The sequence below is a fragment of the Gasterosteus aculeatus genome, chromosome 5 (assembly GCF_964276395.1).
Source record: "Gasterosteus aculeatus chromosome 5, fGasAcu3.hap1.1, whole genome shotgun sequence".
In the NCBI taxonomy this organism is placed as follows: domain Eukaryota; kingdom Metazoa; phylum Chordata; class Actinopteri; order Perciformes; family Gasterosteidae; genus Gasterosteus; species Gasterosteus aculeatus.
In genome coordinates, this window is record NC_135692.1 from 13,615,689 (window position 1) to 13,640,057 (window position 24,369).

At 46.7% G+C, this 24,369-nt stretch overlaps 2 protein-coding genes across 14 annotated transcripts in view; one reads left to right on the forward strand and one right to left on the reverse strand.

The window, feature by feature from the left end:
* Positions 1-15,378, forward strand: part of plce1 (phospholipase C, epsilon 1) — a 56,013-nt gene extending 40,635 nt beyond the window's left edge. For 4 of the 9 annotated variants that reach the window (XM_078103519.1, XM_078103520.1, XM_040176319.2 and 1 more), the window contains 22 exons: positions 261-397; positions 503-741; positions 840-901; positions 1,009-1,174; positions 1,289-1,396; positions 1,522-1,638; positions 2,271-2,429; positions 2,770-2,905; positions 3,156-3,197; positions 4,840-4,958; positions 5,119-5,236; positions 6,671-6,808; positions 7,332-7,622; positions 8,463-8,626; positions 9,402-9,663; positions 9,969-10,087; positions 10,210-10,338; positions 10,452-10,649; positions 10,908-11,120; positions 11,206-11,433; positions 11,920-12,028; positions 12,613-15,378. In XM_078103519.1, the coding sequence (XP_077959645.1) occupies positions 261-397; positions 503-741; positions 840-901; positions 1,009-1,174; positions 1,289-1,396; positions 1,522-1,638; positions 2,271-2,429; positions 2,770-2,905; positions 3,156-3,197; positions 4,840-4,958; positions 5,119-5,236; positions 6,671-6,808; positions 7,332-7,622; positions 8,463-8,626; positions 9,402-9,663; positions 9,969-10,087; positions 10,210-10,338; positions 10,452-10,649; positions 10,908-11,120; positions 11,206-11,433; positions 11,920-12,028; positions 12,613-12,797 (3,439 nt within the window). In that variant the 3' untranslated portion in view covers positions 12,798-15,378. Of the gene's footprint in view, positions 1-260; positions 398-502; positions 742-839; positions 902-1,008; positions 1,175-1,288; positions 1,397-1,521; positions 1,639-2,270; positions 2,430-2,769; positions 2,906-3,155; positions 3,198-4,839; positions 4,959-5,118; positions 5,237-6,670; positions 6,809-7,331; positions 7,623-8,462; positions 8,627-9,401; positions 9,664-9,968; positions 10,088-10,209; positions 10,339-10,451; positions 10,650-10,907; positions 11,121-11,205; positions 11,434-11,919; positions 12,119-12,612 lie in introns of all 9 variants that reach the window. The other 5 variants (XM_078103524.1, XM_078103523.1, XM_078103521.1 and 2 more) reach the window with 3 other exon arrangements.
* A 944-nt stretch (positions 15,379-16,322) lies between these two features.
* The window catches only part of LOC120819166 (protocadherin-15-like), a 96,837-nt gene continuing 88,790 nt past the window's right edge, over positions 16,323-24,369 (reverse strand). For 2 of the 5 annotated variants that reach the window (XR_013467763.1, XR_013467761.1), the window contains 6 exons: positions 23,716-23,737; positions 23,211-23,252; positions 22,936-23,009; positions 20,330-20,459; positions 18,695-20,107; positions 16,323-17,762 (listed from right to left, as the gene is read on the reverse strand). Coding sequence is in view for 2 of the 5 variants with exons in the window: in XM_078103525.1 (XP_077959651.1) it covers positions 17,037-17,762; positions 20,330-20,459; positions 22,936-23,009; positions 23,211-23,252; positions 23,716-23,737 (994 nt within the window). In the remaining 3 variants the exon portion in view is untranslated. The remainder of the gene's footprint in view (positions 17,763-18,694; positions 20,108-20,329; positions 20,460-22,935; positions 23,010-23,210; positions 23,253-23,715; positions 23,738-24,369) is intronic. The other 3 variants (XR_013467762.1, XM_078103526.1, XM_078103525.1) reach the window with 3 other exon arrangements.

The window sequence follows — 24,369 nt, forward strand, 5'->3', positions numbered from 1 at the left end:
CTGCATTTCTTAGATTGTAGTGTGTCCTCTCATCTGCTGCCCAGCGGTTTCCTTTAAAATCCCCCCTGCTGTTCCACTAAAGTCAAGCAGAGAGATTGGAAGGGCAGAGCCTGCTTAATTTCTAGCCTTCAGCTCCTCTTTCTCTACTGATCCAAAACAATGCTTCTGCACACCCGTGTTCGTTGTGTAAAACTGGAATACAACCCTAAGGCGGCTGAAATGAGTGAAAGTAAATTCCACTTTTTGGTTTTTCCCATCAGCATCCGAAGCAGGAAGGACCTGAAGGAGCTGTTTGACACCTACGCTGTCCCCTGCAGCCGCGCAAGTCCCGAGTCGGCTCCTCTCTACACCAACCTGCGCATAGACGACAAAGATACGGGGCTACAGCCCGACCTGGGTGAGACAACTAATCTATTCGTATGCTCTGAGCAGTCAGAGGTCTTTCTCCTTTTGTTTTTCCCCCCACGTTGCTCTTGCCTAATCTCCTCCTTCCCCCGCCCAGACTTGTTAACCCGCAACGGCTCCGATCTCGGCCTGTTCATCCGGACGAGGCAGCAGATGTCCGACAACCAGAGGCAGATCTCGGACGCCATCGCCGCAGCCAGCATCGTGACCAACGGGACGGGAGTGGAGAACGCGTCCCTCGGCGTCCTGGGGTTGGCCATCCCTCAGCTCAACGACTTCCTCGTCAACTGTCAGAGGGAGCACCGGAGCTACGACGAGATTCTCGGCATTATACAGGTACCGGAAGCAATGTGGCGCCAGCGCTTTTTAACGTCAACCTGAATTGACTTGTGATCAATGTTGGTATTGTATTGTTTTATGCTATTCTCTTGCAGCAATTTGAGCCCTCATCAAGCATGAGGCAAATGGGTTGGATGTCGTTTGAAGGCTTTGCAAGGTATGACGGGAAATAAATCAAAATATTGTAATCGCAGGCTTGTAGGCTTGCGGATTGTAATCAGCGTAACGCCACCATTTGTTGATTGTACCGTCTCTTAATATCAGGTTCCTGATGGATAAGGAGAACTTTGCATCTCGTAATGAGGAATCCCAGATGAACCCGGAGGAGATGCAGTACCCGTTGTCCTACTACTACATTGAGTCTTCTCACAACACCTATCTGACTGGACACCAGCTCAAAGGAGAGTCATCCGTTGAGCTCTACAGTCAGGTAATTCAAAATGCGACGCCCACTCATGCTACAAAAAAATATAAATATTTCAAAAGATTCCCGGACTCCCATTTGCTTGTTTGTGTCTGATCATTGAATGCAATGTTTCACCAGGTGCTACTGCAAGGCTGCAGGAGTGTCGAGTTGGACTGTTGGGATGGAGATGACGGCATGCCAGTCATTTATCATGGACACACACTTACTACTAAAATACCCTTCAAGGTTAGAAATTCATGTGAATGATTGTATTCCAAAAAAGAGATGAACGATCCGTCACTCGCCGTCTTTGCTGCATTGTCTCACGTTTACATGTTCCTGAGAATAAGATTCCCTCCATAACCCTGCAGGATGTGGTGGAGGCCGTCAGCCGCTCCGCCTTTGTCAACTCGGACATGCCCGTCATCCTGTCCATAGAGAACCACTGCTCCCTTCCACAGCAGCGCAAGATGGCTGAAATCTTCAAGGTACAACCGCTGCCGTGTTTAAAAACGTGGACTCGGGACAAATATACAACACGCGACTGTCCTTCTCTGTGTTCTGTGTGTGTGTCAAATGTGATGTTGTTGGGATTTTATGATGACGAGTCCGCGGTGCGTGTAAAGACGGTCGTCATTCTTATTTACTACATTTAGCGATACCGCGCTTTTATATTTAGGAAATCACCGTTGTGTAGTTTAGTCTCTGGTACAATCACACTCCTGCAGGTGGACGTGGTTCCCTCAGTTGTCTCAGCACGTTTTGAGCTTCTCCACTGGTAACAAGAGGCTTTTATTTCTGATCGTCAGGCTACAACCGTCCGCCTCTTCCTCTTTTTAAATATATATAAAAAAAATGTAAGTTCTATTCTCAAGGCCAGTAGTATCTTGGCACGACAGAAACATCATGGAACATCATGGGGCTTTTCATCTAATAAAACTTTCCAGGGTCCTTTCCTCCCTAGAGACGGACTTCCGTTGGCTCGATGAAAAACAAAAGTCTTAAACGCTGAGAACGCCCCGTTCCTCCCCGCCAGCTCACGTCACCACGGGCCTTTTTTTTTTATTATTTGCAATGTGTTGTATCCATAAAAGCATTTTTTTTGGTCTGTATGTTTTAGACGGTGTTCGGGGAACGCCTCGTGACGCGCTTCCTCTTTGAAAGCGACTTCAGCGACGACCCTCACCTGCCGTCGCCGCTGCAGCTGCGAGGGAGGATCCTCCTCAAGAACAAGAAGCTCAAGGCGCACCAGGCGCCGGTGGACATACTCAAACAGAAGGTGGGAAAGGAGACATCCATCTAAATACATAATTCATATTTAGCGGGCAGCATTAGTACAGCCAATGCTCAAAAGCAGTTTATTGTCACGTGAATAATGGATGTAAATGTGCTTAAATGTGCACCTCATCATCTGCACTCCACATAAAGTGCTGCTGTATAGAGCATCTATATATATATATATATATATATATATATATATATATATGTATATATATATATATATATATATATATGTATATGTATATGTATATATATGTATATATATATATATATATATATGTATATGTATATATATGTATATATATACATGTTTACATATATTCTAACTTTTTTCATAGGCTCACCAGCTGGCGCACATGCACGCCCAGGCCAGCAACGGGTCACCCGGGGTTAATTCGCCCGGCAACCACACCAATGAGGAGGAAGAGGAGGATGAAGACGAGTACGACTACGACTACGAGTCTCTATCGGATGGTAAGGAGAACTGCAACTAGTCTAAAGACTAGTTGCACTTCAAAACTAACACAAAAACTCCCCAGAGGTCGCCTTGGATCTGAAGGCTGAATTACAACTGAAATTCTATGAAGATTCTTTTAAAGCACTTGAATCAGTTTCTGTTCTCAACCTTTGTTCTGTCTCTTGTCTCATTTCCGCTCGCACTTGTCTTTGTTTACGTTTTACTCTCTTCTCACTCTTCCTTTTCTATTGCCTGTTTTCCACTTAGCCGATGTCCTCACAGCCTCTACTGCCTCGTATGGCCTGGAAGGTAAATGCACGGGTCTGATGCGCCTCTCAAGCTGCCAGTGTTTCACTGTTTTTTGTCGTGCAGTGGTAGTTCGCTTATTCATTCAAACCACTTCTTAAAAACATGTATCATTCACTTTAAAAATGATAACCTCTGTTTCAAGATATCGTCCCGAGTAAAATCAAGCCAGAATGTGTGTCCTTCAGCACAGGCGTCATGACAACTTTGTAACTTTTTACAACTTTTACACTTTTTAACTTTTTGGCCAGAAGCTGCAGTATATTTGCTACAACCTCATGGAATTATTTAGTATAAAACCAGGGAAGGATGAGACCACACCGTCTGCTTAAAGGCTGTTCTTGAAGCATATTTGTTATGAATGGCATTGAAATAAAGTGCAGCTTTGAGGGCAAAACAACTTTTGAGTCCTCGTTAACTTGATATTTTGTTTCTCACACAAACGCGCAACTTCCCTTCCTTCTTGCCTGCGTACTGTATTTATCTGTGACCTCGCCAGTAGCTGGGCAGGCTCGTCAGGGAAACACAACAAAGCCATCTGGTTTCTCAGGCCCCCGGCTGCCCCCTCGCTAAACAACAGACCAGGGGAAACTACCCCCGTCCCGGTTCGCGGTCCCAGCTCTCTCCAGATCCCTTCCTCCTGCTCCGGCCCCGTCGGAAGAACTCACCGGTCAAAGACCTTTCAATAAGATTTCTTCTCGTCTCTAGTCTAAGGATTAGCAACTTGGGGAGATATCGTGGGTAAACAAACTGCACTCCTTGCTCGGCTGTTTTTCATTCGACCCCCACGGGCTGAACATCAGCCGGGCCATGAAATACAAACACTCGAGCACTAATCTGCCAAGTCGGCAGCATCTTTTGTTTAATGGGAGCCGTGCCGGTCGCAATCTGGCCCGACTCGCTTCTCCCGCTCGGGTGATATTCACGGCCCTTTAGTGAAGCCTTGTTACAGGATTACATCACAAATGTCAGGGATATCTGCGATTTAAAAGCTTCTGCGTTTTCAGGCTGATTGGTTCCTTTCTGTGGTTTTGGCTGTGACGGATGCGTAGGAGGAATGAGACCAAAGGGAAGAACTCCCTGCCGGTGCTCCTGTCACAGTTGATGGACAATACTTTGAATGTCAGCGAGTGGGTGGGTTTTGTAGGCTGCTCGGCGCTCTCGGACTCATCACTAACTTGAAACGTATGAAAAACCCAATTCCTGTGTTGAAAAGCGCAAGTTAATATTTGTTTATATGAGAAGGAACATTGTCAGATCCTTCTTTTAACATATATCCTACTGCTGATGAACCAAAAGCACAATTTCCGATTAGCCAACCTGGATTTTGAATCTAGGCGCGATCTTTGACAGGCCACGTTTTGCCTCAACTTTCTTGTATCAGATGTTGTCTGCTGTACTAATATGCACAAACACGTTTTTTTGGAGGTGGATATGTGCCCTTAGGGGAATTTCTAAACCTGTCACACAATCAATTACTAACAATTAATAACTACCAATTTCATTTGCACTGCATATTTATCAGTTTGTCTTAGGCTCTTGTGTGAGGATGTGTGCTCTGTCAGACCCATCCTTCCACTCACAGTAATCCTGCACACCTGGGAACGCCTGGAAACCACTGTAACGCGTTCTATCTCCTTAATAGATAACATTCTGGATGACAAGCCAGAGGGGAAGAGCTCGGCGGACAAAGAAGAGCAATCTGTTGACGAAATACCGAAGAGGATGAAGAAGTCTGAGAGCACCACGCAGAGCAAAGGAAAGGTAGATAACTACAATATCAACTACTGTAAGAAAAAGACCATTGTACCTTTTTGATGGTGGAAACGGACAGAAAATACATTTTTTTAGATCTGCTGAGGAGGTGAAAGCAAGTAAATTGCAAACGGGGTTGTCCGTGTCCTATGTCCACCTTCCCCTGCAGGTGTTTGACATAGAGCTGGGCGAGGAGTTCTACCTGCCTCAGAACAAGAAGGAGAGTCGGCAGATCGCCCAGGAGCTGTCCGACCTCGTCATCTACTGCCAGGCCGTCAAGTTTCCTGGTAGGGAAAACACACACAAGTCGTTTGTCAGTGTTCCTTCCATTTGTCGTATCACTCACGCCGATTCAATGTCATTTGTTCTCTGTCACAACCTTCCTTTTTTACCTTTGGCATGCTACCATTTTGGTTATTTCTTTTTTTTCGGCCCACTCTAATCGACTCCCTTTGTCATATTTAAGAGGTCAACGCTTTCCTGTGTTTTCTTTTCGTCTTCTTTTTCTATTGCACGATATTTCACATCCCCGTGTTGCACTTGGTTCCTCTCCCACACTGGACACCCACAGAGATGACGAATCCCCGTCTCCCCCCATGGGAGAGATTTTGTTTCAGCTCAGCGCCGTAAACCGCCGGGTTGATAAAGGCCTTACATTAAGGAAATGGGTTTGGTAGATTCTAGTGTGGCTGGTTTTAATTTGACCCAGAGTCACACGACACTTCCCCTCTTTCATCTTTAATACGTCAAAGTTTTAACTAAATTCATTGATTCATTGGATTTCCTGAAAGCGCTCCACATTCAGCAGTTCAATATGATACACTGCTTTCTTTGCCCTTATAAAACATCTCCTTTTTCCTCCTTACTGGAATATATCTTCATTCCGTGCAACCGTTTATCGCAAACAATTTGTCTCCTAAATATCAGTCTCTTATCTCCTCTTTCCTCCCTTAAGTATCTACTTCTCTGCTTATCTCCTCTATTCTTTACATGACATTTGCCCTTATAAACGTGCCTGTGTTTCCACTGGTATTTTATTTGTTTATTGTTTCCGTGGACCTGAGATCTGAGGATTCAAGGGAAAAAGACTTTGCTGTCTGAACTCATTCCAGATGTGTGTGTTTTTTTATATATATATATATATATATATATATATGAGACATTGTACTTCTAAGAATGTCTCTACTAACATTAAAATATTTAAAGAACACTCAAACATTCAGAAAATGCCTCTCAAATCGTTATTTTGAAAGGAGGCGGAAATTTGAACTAACTAGGAAATAGCTGAAGATCAACAGTTTTAAATTAATTACACGCATCATTCGGAACCCCAACGATTTAACGATTAGTCGTTTTTGCAGATTGGAGGCATCTACCTGCTTCCGGGCTCCATTCTCTGTGCAATCATACAAAGAGATATTATCTCGTTGATTTCTTTACAGAACTAAAGTGCGTGTTTTTAAAGGAAAACGCATATTTTGCTGCCACTCTGCCAACAGTACACAGCTTAAAATGAGCGCTATTAGCTTCAATCTTCTGTGCTCTTTAAAGCAAATGCTCTTGGAGTGACGCCGTGTCGGGAGACATACTTCCTCATTATGTCAGAATGTTACTGCATTTAAAGAAACCAAATTGCGAGGTACTGATGTCGTGATTGTGCCGTCTCCTGTCTGTCTGTCGCATTATTGACCGGTTTCCTCCTCTTGTGTGTGGGAACGCAGGCCTGTCCACCATGTCTCCTGTCGGCTCGGCCAGAGGGAAGGACCGAGGAAAGAGCAGAAAGTCCATATTTGGCACTGCTCCCGCTCGCTGCAGCGCAACAGGGGAGGTCGTGACCCAGAGCCGCATCCCTGCAAAAGGTACACAAGGCCTCGGTGGGGGGGCGACTGTATGGATGAGCGAAAATATATCAACATTCATGCATTTTTAATCCGAATCAGGCTTATAAAAACGGCTATATTAGGTCAGTAGGAAAATAGGAAATGTTGTTGAATAACACCTGAAGATTATTTTATTTGATACAACACTGTTGTTTTATGTTGTGATGATATCAATGCCAACTTAGTTTGTCCTGTTGTTGCCAGGAAAGTTCCCACTCTCCTCATATCAAAAGAATAACAGCTACCAAAACACTTTGGTGGCGATAAACTAAATCTTGAATCTCCTGAAAACGTGATAAAAAAAGTCGTCGTACGGCCCTTTTAAATATTTAGGAATCACCAGCCAACGCTATCATCAGATCTGATTAGGAATACTGCTGGATCCTGAGCTGCTGTAACTCTTGCGCGAGGGCCACATCGTTCAAAGCCAGAGGTCGGATTGAGCAGATGGCACTTCAGTACCTTCACGCACGCCTCCGCTCTCTCTCCGTCCTCGATAAAGGTGGCGCTGAGCGCCTGAGCTGGGAAGAGCACCAGACCTCGCCTACCCTCAACCCCCCCACCTCCCTCAGCGCCATCATCCGCACGCCCAAGTGCTACCACATCTCCTCCGTCAACGAGAACGCCGCCAAGCGCCTGTGCCGGCGCTACTCCCAGAAGCTGATCCAGCACACGGCGTGCCAGCTGCTCCGGACGTACCCGGCGGCCACCCGGATCGACTCGACCAACCCCAACCCTCTGCTCTACTGGCTGCACGGTGTCCAGCTGGTGGCTCTGAACTATCAGACCGATGGTGAGGAGGCGCGCTGTTTCCCCTCCGCGTGCAAGCTAAAGTAACACCGCCGCGTCGCAGTTAGTACCACAAGACGAAGGAGGGAGAACATTCCCGTCTTCCTGTCCCAGGCTTTCTCTGCATGACGCTGGATTTTAAAAGCAATGCAAACACCCACAGAAGAAAATAACACATTTAAGATGGAACATAATTAACCTGTTATATCTTTAAAAAACGGATAAATGATCTGTTTTTTGCTGTTTTAAGGGATTTTGCATCCCAAGGTGCTCCAATGTTTGTTGTCTATTTCTTGATTGTTTTTGTTTCTGTGTCCCATTTCATTCTTGCCTTTCCTTTTCCGGAGGTTCTTAGCTGTCTAAGTTCGCCGTCTAAACTCTTGTCAGATGAAGTTATTTTTCTCAGATTACATCAAAACAATCCTCTAAATCTCTGTCGGATTTTTCTTTTGATCCTTGTTTCACTCCCTTCCTCTTCTTCCTTTAGTTTACTCCCTCCCCTGTGTTTTCTATCTTCTTTCTTAAACTATGTTTTCATTAGCTAGAATGAGCCTAGTTATATCTACACTGTCTGCTATAGTAACGCAGAACGGACAAACCAAACAATGGCTTCAATCGGCAACCCGGGCGCTAAATGCCACTAAAACCTTCACATTGGCACTTTGGGAATTCAACTTTACTAAACACGAGCACACGGCTGCATGAAAGAAGACACTCGCATGCACTCAGACATGCAATTGCTGTTTATAGGACAATCTTTTCGAGGGAACAGCCAATACGAAACCCAAACGGAAAGGCAATGGCAGAAATCGTTAACAATTCAGTTTTTGCCCTGATTCCTCAGATTTGCCCATGCAGTTGAACACGGCCGTGTTTGAGTCCAACGGCGGCTGTGGCTACGTCCTGAAGCCGGCGGTGCTGTGGGATCGTAGCTGTCCGCTTTATCAGCAGTTCTGTCCGATGGAGAGAGACGTGGAGAAAATGAGCCCGGCCGTCTATTCCCTCACCGTGAGTTACGCTGACGCGTGGAGCTCAACGGGACATTTATCCGGCTGAGTTTCCGCTCCGCGCTTTAGTCCTCACCACTTCGTCGTATTTTTCCCTACTTCCCTCTTTTCTACCGCTTATTTGTTTTACACTGATTTGCGTTCTTGCAGTTTTTGCACTCTCACGGTGCACTTTCTATTGTGTGTACTTCATCGACGTACCGCAATTGACTGCACGGACGTTATAACTGGACACCAAAACATACACTCTTAAGTTCTCATATACGCACCGTCAAGGTGTGTTTAGACAGTTTTATTGCCTAGTGATCTGTGTAGGCTGTCTTTATTTGACAGTCATGAAGGCCATTTCATACAAAAGTGAATAAGAACAGATCCTCATAAAATCCCCTCTGTGTCTGCTTACTGTACAAATCGGATTTAGAAGTTCTCTATTTGTCTCTGTGTCCTTTTTTTAACATTGTCACTCAAAAGACAAGAGTCGACTACGTTGAGAGTGGAATTAAAATTAAAATACTTAATTATAAATGTAATGTTGTGTCATCATTGTTGTTGTGGCTGTTGGCATGAAAAAGGGAACATATATGTCATGTTAACAGAAGAGCCGGCACACATAAACCCGTGTGTCTCTTTATCAGTGCGTGTGTGTTTGATACAGTGCGACTGGTCCGAGTAACAATGCAAAGCTTTAAAATAATCTAAACTGACAGTATTGTTCATATAGTGTGTCCATTCTAACGTATTAAAATATCCACCCTTTTTCCCCTCTGTTCTTTCAGATTGTTTCCGGTCAGAACGTCTGTCCCACTAACAGCGCTGGCAGTCCGTGCATCGAGGTGGACGTCCTGGGCGTGCCCATCGACAGCTGCCACTTCCGTACCAAACCCATCCACCGCAACACCCTCAACCCCATGTGGAGCGAGCACTTCCAGTTCATCGTGCACTTTGAAGACATGTGCTTCCTCCGCCTGGCGGTGGTGGAGAACAACAGTTCCCAGACTACCGCCCAGAGGACGCTGCCCCTAAAGGCCCTCAAGCCAGGTGAGGCATTTGTCTAAAACACGTCGGACCCAAACTGGCTTTTTGTCATTATTGGTATCTTTGTTTATCTTTATTTTAAATTGTGTAAGATGTTTTCTCTAATTGTGCTTGCATACTTCCAAATAAAGACTTTCTACTCCTAAGATTAAACTGTAAATTTAAAATCAATGTATTACACACTATTTGAATATTTCCCATTTAGGATTAGATGCATACTAGTGAATGAACATAAATCCGTCTTGTGTGGCGTTAAATTGACCCACTCTGTCCCCGTGTGGTCAACATATCCCTGCTGTGTGCTTCAGGTTACAGACACGTCCAGTTGAGGACACAACATAATGAACCTCTCGAAGTGTCGAGCCTATTTATCTACAGCCGCAGGATAGAGGAGGTTCCCACAGGGGGCGCCACTCCCTCATCTCTTGTAAGACAGCCCTTCAAATTCTTCAAGATTTCCAAGAGGGTCTTTCGGGGGTTACATTTGATTTCGATGCCTCCCGTGACTAAAAGACTTTTAACGTGGTGTTTTTTACCTTCCACACGCAGCTGTTCAGCTCGGAGGAGAGACGGGCGCCGCGGCAGCACCGGGTGACGGTGTACGGAGCTCCCGGCCCGGAGCTCTTCACTGTGTTCCGTATCACAGAACAGACCACCGCTAAACAGCTGCTGGACACGGTGGGTGCCGAAGAAATACAACCACCCCCCCACCCCCGTTCTGCTCGGGTAATGGGGGTTGGAAGCCCTAAGAGGTTTTTGGTCCTCATCGCGTGTCGCGCACATCTGCACAGGTCGTGGCGTCCACGGGGAACCCGTCGGACTACTTCCTGTGCGAGGAGAAGGTTCCCCTGCTGAAGGAGCGCAGCGAGGCCAAGCGATGCTCCCAGCACCGTCCCCTGGCGCCCGAGGAGGAGGTGGTCAGACTGGTCTCCAGCTGGAGCTCTGAGGAGGGATACGTGGGGAGGATCTGCCTCAAAACAAGAGACGAGGTACAGACGCCGACAAAACAAGACATCAAAGTGGCAATTATCAGCAATGGAGGAATGTAATGATTTGGATTTGTATTTACTTTGTCTTTACTTTTCAACATACCTGTTACATGATTTAAGAGTATGATGTCACCTGTTAACCTCATGCCTGTTCAGCATCAAACTAAGACAAAAAGCATTTGCAAACTATAGCTCCCTCTTCTGGTTGTGTCTGGAGTCCCACCACATATTCTCACTGCGTGGTTTTCATTCGTGCAGAACCTAAATGACAGGAACCCATCGCTGGAGGGAGAGGAGGAGGTGGCTGTGGGGGGTAGAGAAGGAGGGGGCGGAGAAGGAGGAAGAGGAGGAGGAGGAGTAGGAGCAGAGGACGATATGTTCTTTGTTCAGGTCCACGAAGTTTCCCCAGAGCAGCCTCACACTGTGATCAGGGCCCCGCGCTACAGCACAGCCCAGGACATCATACAGCAGGTGAGCAGAGTCCACCTGACAAATCCAACTTTCTTAAAGTGGCCTCGATTCAGTTTCTCACGCGCTCTCTTGTCTGTCCGGCCAGACCTTGTCAAAGGCCAAGTACTCCTTCAGTATCCTATGCAATCCCAATCCGTTCGACTACGTCCTGATGGAGGAAGTGACCAAGGACACCGGCTCCAAGAAGCCCTCCACCGCCAAGCCCCTCCAGCGGGTGCTACTCGACCACGAGTGCGTCTACCAAGCTCAAAGCCGCTGGCGCGGGGCGGGAAGGTTCATTCTTAAACTGAAAGAGCAGATAGCTCTAAACATGGTAACTGATTTACAGTGACAGAGACTTTCCTCTGAGCATGTGTCGCCTTTCTGCTTTGTGCTTAATTAATGTCGCCGTGTGCTCGTCATTGTATTTTAACACCCACCTGTTGGATTGTTTGTGCTTTTTAACGTGTCCCAGCTTCCCTTGTGTGTAACCATTGTGGTTGGTTTTGCTCTGTGCTTTTGTGATTAACTGTGTTTTATCTGTCTTGTCTCTAATATTTATATGTTGTATGTCAGTATTTATTATATTTCATCCTTTTGCACTTGAGCACTTTTGAGCCGACATGTCTGTAAATAAGAATGTTTTAATAAGCTGCCTTGTTTAATAAAAGTAAAATGACCATTTCATTTTAGTTCCTTTCTTTTTAATGAAAGCGAGCAATTGGAAAACAACGTCATGTTTTGTAGAAACAAAACCGGATGCAAATTTCTGCCAAATGTCCCCTCTGTATTTCAGTGGCGAATACATCTCTGCTTTCAGGTGCGGGAAGACAAAAAGAAAGTCATGTCCTTCGCCAGCGAGCTGAAGAAGCTGACCAGTCGCGGGCGCAGCATGACGACCGGCGGCGGGGCGGACGGCGCCGCCCAGAGTAAGGATGATAGAGCTGCATGCTGTGTGGCTCTGACAGAGCTGCAGGAGTGAGGCTCCGTTGCTGTCTGTGCATGGGGAGGCAACCGAGGTACCGTATGTTGTCTCTAACACCTCTAACGTCACTAAAGGGTCACGATGTAACCGTCACAAATCTAGAGAAGAATTTGGAGGATTTTTTTTGAAGTCCAGGGAGTGCATGAGACCCTCGCTCTTCCTCTCAAGGATAAAAGAAAGTCAGTCATTTGTAAGAATTAGGTTCATGAAATCTAGCACATGGTCTTCCTTTCTGCATATTAATATAATGTAATAATACCTCTTTCTTGGGATCACTCACACGCGTGTTTGCGCTGTGGAATGCCAGAGTAACCGCTCATTTCAACACGGTGTGTGTATCTAACAAACACTCCTGGTTAGCGCTCACTCCTGGACTTGTGTGTGCGTGGAACGTTTGAGATGTACTTTAAACTCTGTTAGAATACATTGTTTAAATTCTTCCATCCACCTTTTTTAGCAGCAACATTTCCTCTGCTGTATTTAACACGGGTGAGACTTTACCGGGTGTTCGTCTGTGATCCTCTGCAGGGTATCTGTCTGCAGGTCTGAAGGCGTGGGTGGCAGAGGGCAGGTTGGGCGCAGGGAGGCTCCTGCAGGCCACCACGGCCGCCTCCTCCTCCTCCTTCGGGGGGCAACTCCTCCTGCCCACCCGCTCTCTGTCCCAACCGGCCTGGAAGCTTCACCTCCTCAGGAACTGGAAGATCCACAAATGAGGTCGGAAAGAGGGAGACTTTGGTTGATGACTTGTGAAGGTGCATGAAGGCGAGGCGAATCGGCGAGGAGTCCGACCGCGCCACGTGTTGGTTGTGCAGGACAAGATCCAATGGGTCCGTTGACCAATGCTCGGCCCCTGTGTCAGAAATCACCTTACAGCCGCCGTGGTCATGTTGGGGCAGGTATCTCTGGCTCTTCTTGGTCCATTGGCTGCCAGAGGCAGCTGCTGATCTCATATATAAGTATATAAATATGTGTATATATATATATCATTGGGTATGTGATCAGGGACAGAAGGTATTCCTTCTCTTACTAACAGAGCAAGGAGCACTTCCTTAAGTCACATTCAAAGAATGAAGAATTTATTAAAAGGATGAAATGGCCTCTTGATTGAATGGCTTTAGTGGAAGACAATTATCTTTAATTAAGTGTCTCAGCACCATATCATGTGTCTGGGTAGTGAACTATTCCGCCCAGATGAAGCACAGAGCAGGCGGAGGGAGATGTGCTTGTAGAAATGGAAGGAGAGGTCCGCTAAGGTTCTTCTCTCTTTCTCAGGTAAGGGCATCGTGAAGGACCCTGACAAGCTGGCTTGTTTGGTTCTTTTCTTACTGTTCCACTTTCACAGTACTGTAAGGTCACACTTTGAGCATCGCTCTTAGGAACAGGCGGCGAAGCGCGCGACACATATTCAGACTTTGTTGGACACTATTGTCGTTATTGTCGTAAAGGTGACGATACTTCAGAACCGCATTTTAAAGCAATGTAGCTGTTCCATATTCAATGTGAAACAATGTTTTACGCATGTGTAGAAAAAGTTATCTTATGTGTGTTATCTTAGAATGTTGCAAAACTGCGTCTAGCTTCTGCTCATTTTGTGTCAACAAGTTTTTTGCATGGACAGTATTTTATTAATTCAAACTTTCTTAAAGAATAATAAGACACATTGATAGTCAATCCCATTGAGGAATGCAATGCAGCAAAGTTGCATTTTAAAACCTTTTGTTAAAGAAAAGAAGTGAAAGTTAAAAAATATATATATATATATTTTGGACCTTCGCACCAAACTTTGGATTTTGGTACTCGAGAATTTAAGTAACTCGTGAGGCTTAATACTGGCGTGCATTTCCCCTCCAAAATGAATAAATAACGAGTACCAATGCTTCATGTGGAAAAATAGCAAAAATATTCCCCCTTTAGAATGAATCAATGGAGATTTTAGCACTACGGTACTTTGGAGAAAAACGTTCTTCAAACAGCATTTTGCACGTTTTTCTTCTTTTGTCATTTCTGAGACGGTGGAATTATTATTTTTTCATTATTATAATGATCATTGTATTTATTACATTTTGGTTTGGTCTCCGTTGAACATTTTGTTTTGAGAAAAGCGCAAGATAAATGTTTGGATGTTTTATGTAAGTTTTTATCCATTTCAAATGAGATCTTGAGGTGTCATTTTAAATTCCACACACGAAAATTATTGGACTGAATTGGACTCTTTTGTTTATCAGCCTAGATTTAGTGTCCTTAATTGTAAATGCTGTATCTTCATAGATGACTAGTATTGATTAATTAATTCATTAATCAGTAAAGACTAAAGACTTTTCTTTATTTCTACAGCATATATTTAATGCTCATTTACTAAACCTGATTGATCTGGGACCACTTTCCCCCATTTCTGTGTTATAATTGTATATATATTTTGAATTTTGACAATGCTGAGATGATTTTTTTATCTTCAAGACATAGTTTGGGTTTATTCTGCATTTTGGTTATTAAAACATAGAAATTCCCATATTGTGTCATATTGATCCTCACCGATCCAAAACTCAATTTCCTTAATTAAAAATAAGGAAAATCTGTTTTTTCAGTTGTTGGGTTAAAAATGAATAATTCTGTTATAAAGAAAGTCTTTAAGTAAAACTTACTAGTACCAAGTAGTGATGTTTGAATTTTAGTGCAATAGTAAAGTTCTGTAACTAAGTTAACTAAGTTTTTGTTCTGAACAGAAAGTCATTCTTCTGTCAAATTGTGAACTTGTGAATCATCATGAGCTGAGTTCCTTGTTTTTCCTTCTTTTCAACCTCTGCACCTCATTTCTGAATGTAACATTTCTTTATGTGTTTAACCTGAGACAAATGTGTGTTTGGATGTTATTTATTTTAATGTGAAGCCCTGGTTGGCAGATATCTGTTGTTGTTGTTTATGTATAGTTTCTTGTAAGTAGTTTTTAAGGGTTTTTTAATTTATTTCAATATGGTAGATAGACTCCCCACTGCCCCGACTTTACTCACACTTAGCAAGAGACTTAAGGAAATATTTTACTTTTTATTTTGTGATTTATCAGATTTTTGTATTAGTCCAATCTGTAAAAATATGACGTATACGTTTGCTGACTGTGGGCCGTGATTTATCTTTAGCACACTGTTAATTCCATGATATGTGCAGCATATCCTTCAACATCCATTATCCGGCTGATGACAGGGCTGAACATTTCTATAGTTAATTGATTTTCTAATTGGATGAGAATTAGTGGACTTGTCTTGTACCAGGATCACAATAAAAAAGAAAAATACTCAACGGTGCTGAAACTGTGTGAATGTCTGCGGGTGCAGCGTCGGCTGCGGTCTTGGTTTATATCAAGGTCATTGTAGGAAACTGATATTATTTGCCCATAACAAGTTCTTACATGAGCTTATTAACATTAGCAGTGTTAGTAACGGCATCATGAACACGTTTATTATTAATTTACAAACAAATATTACTTTTTTAAAAACTTGATTTGACATAATATGCAATAATGTTTGCGCCAATCATTTTGATTCTGTCTCCACTCCCCCTACCTAGTGCCACCCTTTCAGAATAAAAGTCCCATTAGGTTAATCTTAACATCAAAACTAGTTTTTTTTCTTCTCCATTTAAATAATTATGCTCTTATTTTTAGTATCTATTGCTATGTAGTACTACAACTGTAATACTACTAGTACCGACGTATAATCATTTTATTGTGTAATGTGTAAAAGCCCACATAATGAATCCGCTTTGGGTTTTGGGCAAAATGCCCCCCTCACCATTATTTGCACTTGTGTCAGAGATTAATGAGCAGAGTTCATTCTGCCGTCTCCTCCAATAAAGCACAGTGGACTCAGGAGTCAAAGACATAATCCGCTTATTCAGTTGAATCAATAACGGCGTCCTTCTTTCCAGGGAGTGAAATGTGACTCCACAGTTAACTAATGCCTGGTATTAAATATCACTGCCGGTGTGGTACACTCCATTGACTTCCCTAATGCAGAATCATGCAGTCATTTAATTAAATGTGAACCTTTCAGAAGTTGGTCATTTTGCAGCTTGACGGCCGAGCTTCTTTAAATGGACTAATTCACTCTAACGTGGTTCACAGTTGAATAAGTTCCCACACCTTTATGATGTGAGTGATGAACTAAGGATTCCAAGTCTGCCATTAAACTTTTCTAAATCGATCCATTCCAAAAGTTAGACAAAGAACATCCATGCAGTATTAATGAATGAAATCATCTTTTATTTGAACGTTTGCCAAGCAACTTGACACCAATAAAAAGGCAGGTTTGAATAACACAAGACGTCATGTGTCAATGCAAAGTGACCAGAAATTTTGATACAATCAGCAGCCATTATGTGAATGAAACGAGTGTAGCTCCACTTGGTCGTTGAAAGGGCCGTAAAAAGTTCAGACTTTTCCTTCCATCAGCATTTCTTAGCAAAGTAGAAATATAACGCGTCCTCTCATTCTAGGTCTAGTATTACAAAGGGGCTGCAGCTGTGCGATCGGTCGGGCTTAAGGGATGCTCTGTTCGGCATATTGAGCAGTTATGAAAAGATCGCTTTAAAAGGTGGAGTCAGCAATTCCAATCCAATATACTCTTTTTGTTTAAATGTGAGCGGGGAGAAAGGCCATAAAGAGAAAGGCAGTGAGCACACAGTTAATCTAAGAGGGAGGATTCGTTTTCTCGATCATCTGTCTTTAAATTTAAACCAACCCTAAATGTATTTACTTCAGTCTGTACGTAAGGCGTCATACATCTCGTCCAAATTCACTTCCAGCGCCACAATTTGCTAATTTCAGCTTCTATCGGAGAGCCGATCCGTTGATTAGATGCCGTTTAATTGGATTTGGAGCGTCCCCCATTAGCTCCCCAACTAATGGACAGAGGAGACGTCAGAGCGCCGGGATGATGTCGGCGGCGAGGAGCCGGCGGTCACAGTTTAGTCATGGGTATGTGGAGGCTGTTCCACGGGCCCATCCACAGCTCCCCCTCGTCCGACTGCGTCCTGTCGCCCGGACACTCCAGCGGCTCCCCCTCCACCAGTCCGCCGTCCTCCTCCTCCTCCTCCTCCTCCCCCCCGCCGCCGCCGCCGGCGTCGTCCACCCGCGACTCGTCTTCGCCTCCCCCCGGCTCGTCTCTTTCTACCTTCAGCGGGTTCGACCTGGAGGCCCCGCCGCCGGGGCCCGCGTTGCCCTCGCCCGTCGACCCCGACGACGCCCCGGAGCGGAGCGCGCTCGGCGTTCTGCGGCCGTCCGCGTCGGAGAAAGAGGAGGCGGCCGAGGTCCGGAAGGTGCGCAGCGCGTTGCGCCCGCCGCCGCCCGCCGCTGTTCTGCGGCTGCTCAGGGGCGCCATTTCCTCCAGCGTGGCGGCCATTTTGTCCAATTTTTTAAAGTGCTTGGCCAGCCGCGAGCTGAAGACGGGGGACGGGAGTTTGAGGTTGTCGTGCGCGTGGGGGCCGCCGGCGCCACATTCCGCGCGGCGGGTGCGGATGACGGAGCCGTTCTGGGCCACGTAGACGCCGCCGTTGACATTGGCGTGACCGTCGAGCGTGGAGGGCAAGTGGCCGCGCTGCGTCTCCGGCGCGCTGTCCTCGCCGGTGGAGCTGGTCTCGTACTCGCGGTCCGCCGGCGGCTTGATCCGGCGTTTCCTGTTGCCTTGCTGGAAATCACAAAAGAAAGGAGTCCGGCGGTGAGACGCATGAAGGCTTTCAAATGAGAACGCTGAGCGAGAAAAAGGGTCACTGGAATATTGTAAAGCAATTACTTTTCCTTGACTTATGCTAATGGACATTTTGGGCTGACAATGACCCAAGTACCTTTTTCCTGCGGACCACTGGAGGTCAGAAGAAACAACATCTTCCACTAATGTTTGGGGTCGTGTCAGCGCTAATATTTCCGGACTATTTCCGTTTTTTTTACCTGCAAGGTGTTAAAAATAAATAAATAAAAAATAAAAATCACCGCATAAACACATCAAACATTTAGTAGGAATCATGAGATGCTCATCGATTTGCAAAAGGGCAGCAAAAAAAAAAAAGCTTTATAACACCTTTATGTCATGTGAGAGAAAACACACAAACACACACACACACTTGGGAAAAAGAATGTGTGTACATAGTGTAACCCTCAGTTTCCCTATTCAACCCTGATTGTGCAGAATAAACATTACCTTCACTCTTGCGCAGAAAACATCTTTTTTTTTTTTTAATACAATACAGGAAAAAATAAATGACTAATGCAAGAAGCTTGAGCCGCACAATGAACGCGACACAGAATAACAATCTAGAGCTGCAGATGCAAATGAGCAGCTGGAATTGGAGCTTCGACAGCCGGACAATTGAGTCGGCGCGGAAATAAACTTCCACGAGGGTACGAGAGACGTTCAGAGACGCGGAGGGACAATAAGAAGAGACGAGAAGACTGCTTGGAAAAAGGCAAAGACACACGTGAAGATAAACGCTGAGCAGAAACAAAGCAGGCGATTGAAACTCCTGTGAAGGGAAATCACAGCAAACGGGGGAAAAGAGAGAGAGAGTTTAAGTAGCTAAAACCACCCAGGTAATGAATCCACGCTCACGCCAGGCATCTTACTTAGTGGCAAAGAACTGCATCTTGGGTAGCCAAGGGCTCCGTCTGCATTTTCAATCCGCGGATTCATTTTCCCTCCGGATATTGCTCCTCCTCCTCCTCCTCGTCCCCTTTCCCGCCACGGCCGCTGCTCCTCTCCTCCCCCTCGGCGTCCTCCATGATGGCCGACAAGTCGTCCGAGGCGTCCGTCGACGGGACGAGGTGCTCCGCCGGTTCTCCGCCCGCCTCCTCTCCGTCGCCGTCTTCCTCTACCGCCGCGCGGGAAGAGCGCTGGCGCCCGGCCGTCTGTGGCCTGCAACCGCTGAGCGCCGGACCTGAACACCTCACGCCCTCAGAGTCCGTCTCTCGTCCGCGTGCGCTGCGACCGCCGATGCCGGCGCTCCCCTTTGAGCGCCGTCTGCTCCACTCGTCCGTCCTTCCATCGCCGCCCTGCGGCCCCGACTCCCCCGCTCGGCTTCCGCGCTCTGGCTCCGTGTCAGCGCCAGGGCCTCCCTCGTCCTTCCCCGTCTCTTCGCCGGACTCCGTCTCGGTCTCGTCGCGGTCGGATGAGGTGTGGCTGCTGGCACCGGAGGGGCTCCGGCTGCCGCTTCCTGCTCCCGAGCGGCAGCGTCGACATTTCCCTCCTGTCCTCCGCCACACCTCGGTGGAGCTATTCCCGTCCTCCGACTCGCTCTCCCACCTCGTCCTCCTCGGCTCCCGAGCGACTCTTTCGCACAGTGACGCGGAAACGCTCAAATCTCCCAGGGAGCCGTACATCTCCCTGCCGCTCTCTCCTCCTCCGGGCCGGTTTTCGCCGCCGTCGCTCCGCTCCTCGTTTCCCACCCTGGCGGCTCCCCGGAGCCTTCTGGCGAGAGAGATGAGGCCGAGGGCCTCGCTCAGCCTTTGTTTCTCCGCCTGGGCTTCAGAAGACGTCTGGAAATAACTCCCGCCGCCGGGCGGGCCGCCATCCAGGCCGGGGAAGTGCCCGGGCAGCTCTCCCCGACGCTCTGGCCCGGTGCCGCCTCCTCTTTCAGCAGCGCCTCTCGCGCCATTGTGGCTAGTTCGCCGTGCCTCCGTCGCTCCTCCGTCCGCCCTCCTCGCCGTCCCTTCATCTCTCCTCCCCCGTCCGTTCTCTCCATTCTCAACTGCCCATCCTGCTCCCCCGCCCTCTCTTCCCTCCCGTCTTTCCCCCCCTCCTCCCGTCGCTGTCACAGGCCCGACTCTGGCTTTGTTCCAGGGCGGGTGGAAGGCCGGAGGTCGTCCGGGCGCTTTGCCAGCAGAGGGCAGCATCATGGCTTTCAAACCAGCGGCGGCGCTCCAGCTCCTGGGCTTCGCGCTCCCGGCGGCCGGAGCCCGTGGCGGTGGCTGTCGGGGAGGGCGGGGCTGCAGGTACGCGGGGCACGAGGCTAGTCTACCGCCTAGAAACCGCCTCATCGCCTGTTGTCACGATGAAGTTGATCCAAAACGGGAAAAAGGACAATTAGGAGAGAAAACCACACAAACATAACAAAGCCTCAACTACTCAGCAAAAATGCACTTTTTCTTCTGAGTGCTTTCGCTGCATCGACCCTCAGTTCCAAAAACGCCGCCGTGAGCACTGATCTCTTCTCTTCACGCTCCCCGGGAGCCCAATTCTGTTTGCGTTTTCTCGCCGCTTACCTCTCCGTCAGACTCGTGGGGGCTGTAGTAGAAGCTGCCGTTGTCGTCAACAACCACCTCTCCGTATTCGTCGTAAAGGCCGGACGGGGGGATCAGTTTCCTGCGACTTCCGTACTGAGGAAGGTCATACCTGGGACGAGAGGGGGGGGGGAGTGTTACAGGTGAGCAATGAGAAGCTGCACAGAGCAGAAACGGCAAATTCTCTGCGCTTTATGTCTTATTTGTCTGCCTTTTGTGTTATGTGTTAACTTCTAATTAGTTGTGTTGTTGTACAAAAGACGACTTAGTCATAAAAGGAGCGTTTTGTTGCCAGGAGACTTTTTGTTAACAGAAAAAACAAAGGAATACACCCCTCCTCCCCCCTCCTCCCCCCCCACCGACACTGTCGGACTCAACCGGCCTCGTGGAATTACCAAGTCTTTTGGAACGTTCTCCTTGAAACCGCCCCCGTGTGATTAAAGTAAGACGTCTCGGTTCTGCCCCGGAGTCGCGCAGGAAAGGTGTCCCGTTTAATCACTTTGCTCACAGTCAGCCGACGGGAGAACTCGCCCCGCTATTACGTTAAGTACCCAAGTAATAAACAAATGGAAGAGAGCGAGTGGATGACTGATGCGTCTGCGTGAGAAGGAGGGCACGGGGGGGGGGGGGGAGCAGGATGAGCATACGTGTTGCAGTTCTAATCCTTCCAGTGTGGCTTCTGCTAATTCAATGACCCAACCTTCCGTCAAAGGCCGCTCGTGATGTCACGGCCATTAACTCGCAGATGTGAACCAAACTGAGCCGCACAGTCGAGTTAAAGACCACAGTAACTCTCTGCTTGGAGTGGCTTTTTTTCATTGCCCCTTTCCTTTCCTTTCCTCCTCCTCTCCATCCCTCCACTAGGAGACACTCGTGGGCTGAGGAATCAAGTTCAATGTTGCCAAAATCACAGGAAGAACGATTTGATGGGGTTTCAGCGGCTGCGTGTTTCGCACTATGGGAAGACCTCGAACTTTGACCTTGAACTACGAGTTGCTCTTGAATGGCGTCCCTTAGATCTTCTTGGCCAGGAACACTTGAGAACTGCTTCAGCACAAAACCGCCATTAAAACCGCAAAACTTTCTTCAATGCTGTTTGTTTTTTGTGAAAATGAAAGAAAAGAGATGCAACGTTTTAAGTGTTTTGTTCTGTTATTCGTCTGCTTCTGGTCACGCCGCTCATCCCCCACGCCAGTAACAGTTTTAGATGAGCTAGTATTTTACTCTTGACTACAGGGCAACATGAATTTGGCTTGTTTTTTTGGGGTTGTTTTTCTTTTTTTTTACAGAAATGCATCAAAACCTGTGCAACAAATGGTTGAAAAAGTTATTTTCAGCATCTGTAAAATCCCATCAGAATCATGCCAACGGCAGATGGCTGCATTCCCGCACGCAGAGCAAATCCCATTTAGCTCTCATCCTTTGAAGACGTGTGGAGGAAGAGGTCCGAAGGTCATGAAGCGAAATGAATTAGCAAAGCCGCGTGGAAGTAAATTGTGGATCTCTCGAACACAAAAAACCCGGCCCGTCCGCTTCCCGAGCGGCGGATTAAGCGTTTGTCTTTGGAAAAAAAATCCTGCAGTATTTATTTACAACATTGATTTATAACCGAGTCCCGTTGGACCCCCAAAGACTTCCTGTACGCGTAGCGGCGTCGGACGTGAGTCTGTTCTCTCCCACGGGCGGCTGCAGAATCGCGCGTGTGTGTGTGTGTGTGTGTGTGTGTGTGTGTGTGTGTGTGTGTGCAGGAAGAAGAAGAAAAAAAGGGTCAACAGAGCATTTCCTAGTGAGTGAGGGAGTGAATGAATGCGACTGCCACGGGGGGATTTATGTGTGTGTCTGCCGCTGTGCATTTGTGTGCGAGTTGTGTGGGTAAAATCAAGTTTCCGGGAGTCTGCGGCTAAAATGATAAGAATCACACAATGCATCACAGATGGAAGGCAGGGTTTCAACATAACACACATGCACACACACACACGCACACGCACGCACGCACACATACACAGACACACACGTTAACATGCACACACCTGGGGAGGATGCAACAGGTCCTCAGGGATGTTGTTCATGAATGCTTTGATTCAATGTGTGTGTGTGCTATTTCTATAAACAATTCACGCACATGCATTTAACCACCTGCACACACACACACACACACACACACGCAGGAACAAAACCCCTTTTCAGAAGCTCAAGAACATATTAAACACACGAGTGGTTGGTATGATTCGTGTCACCAGGGTCGATGCAGCTGCCACGAGCTTCTTCCACATAAGGAGCTTAACCGCTCAGCTCGCACGCTACGCTGCTCAGGAGCTTGCGTGTGTCATTGCTCTCTATAATGCATCACGGAAAACACAGAATCCTATAAAACGAAAAGGGGAGGGACTGACGTAATTGTTCATCCACCACCGGCAGTTCGGACTTCACAAGATGTGAGAATAACCGCAAAGGGAGCGAGAATCATGATATCGATACAGATCTATTAGATCAGACGTGAAATCGGAGGGAACTTGTGGTTCGTTGTAAAGCACGTGAACGTCACAGTTGCATGTACGTGTGTGTGTGTGTAGGCTGCGCGTACGAACCCGTGATCATAGTTGTAATAGTCCTGTGTGTAGTAGTCCTGGCCGGGGTCGATGCCGGACTCCATCGATAACTCCTGTCACACCAACAAACTGTTATCAGTGGCTTCCCAACACAGACACACGACAGAGACACTCGCCTATTAACCCACGACCCCGTCTCTACTAGCACATCCCTCGTGGGGGGGGGGGGGGGGGGGGGTTGTGACTTACAGAGACACACACAGATCCACACACTCAGGCGGTAAAGAGGTATTCAGAGAAATGAGACGGAGTACCTCTGGTCTGAGCAGAGACGGCCGGAGGAGTTGTTGTGTCTGCTGGGTAGAAAGACACGCGGCGAACAACAACAACAACAACACATTGAGGGAGTTAGGAAGTAAAGTAAACTCAGTCCTCGATGCTTCTGATTTAACGGCGCAGAATGCAGAGAATCCCTTGTTTTATACAGAATAAATACTCGTAACATCACCAAAGCTTTGGAGGATGTTAAACAATAAATATCTGATAAAGTTGTGCAAAGGATTGACGGTATTCTGCAGCTTCAAAGGCCAGAATTCAAAAGGATTGGTTGACTTTTTATTATGCTCTTTCTGGTGGTTTAAAATGCACCATCAGTGGATTGCAGACGGTCACACACACACACACACACACACACACACACGGAGCACTAATTATGCTCCACCTCGATTGCATCAAACAGAAAAGCAGCAGAGCATCGAGAGTAAAAGATAATGACACACATGCAAGTACAGAGCAGGGGGATCAGAGAAAGACACCCACCTCGTGTCGTCCATATGCGCGTCTGAAAGATCAAAGGGGGAAACAGAAACAGCTGAATTACCACAAAGGAAAACTGTCATTACGCATTTTCCTTCTGATGTGGTTTTAAGACACGTCAGCACTTTGCTGTGCATTTCCTCCCTGCACCATAAATGGCTCGTTGGAATGAAGACCCAGATGGAAGTAGCCGCTGGAACCGTTGAGGAAGAAAGCAGGAACACGAAAAGGAGGGTGACTGCGTGGACGCGCTGGGTGCATTTTGAGTGACGGGTGGACGGGGAGGTTCATACAGTAGAGATACACACGCATGTACAACACATCGGTTGAAGCTTCGCAGCACCTGACCAGAGTGCTGATTAAAAGAAGGTTTTATCTGTATTTACATTTTCAAGTTTGGACTAAATCCAAATATTCTTGGCTAAATTGGGTTAAATGGGAAAGTTGAGCCAATCATTTGCTGGTTCTTAATAGTTTGACATTTTCTGTACGTAAGATTGTCATCAAACGACACTTTCAGTCTCGTTTCCGAAAGGACCAACTATTCCTTCCAGACCTGTTCTTCATCTTGCAACATATCAGATGAGGTCCGCCCGGCGGCTATATTGACCAAACAAGCTCGCTGGTGTTTTTCGGTGCAGTCAAGTCTTATCTCCT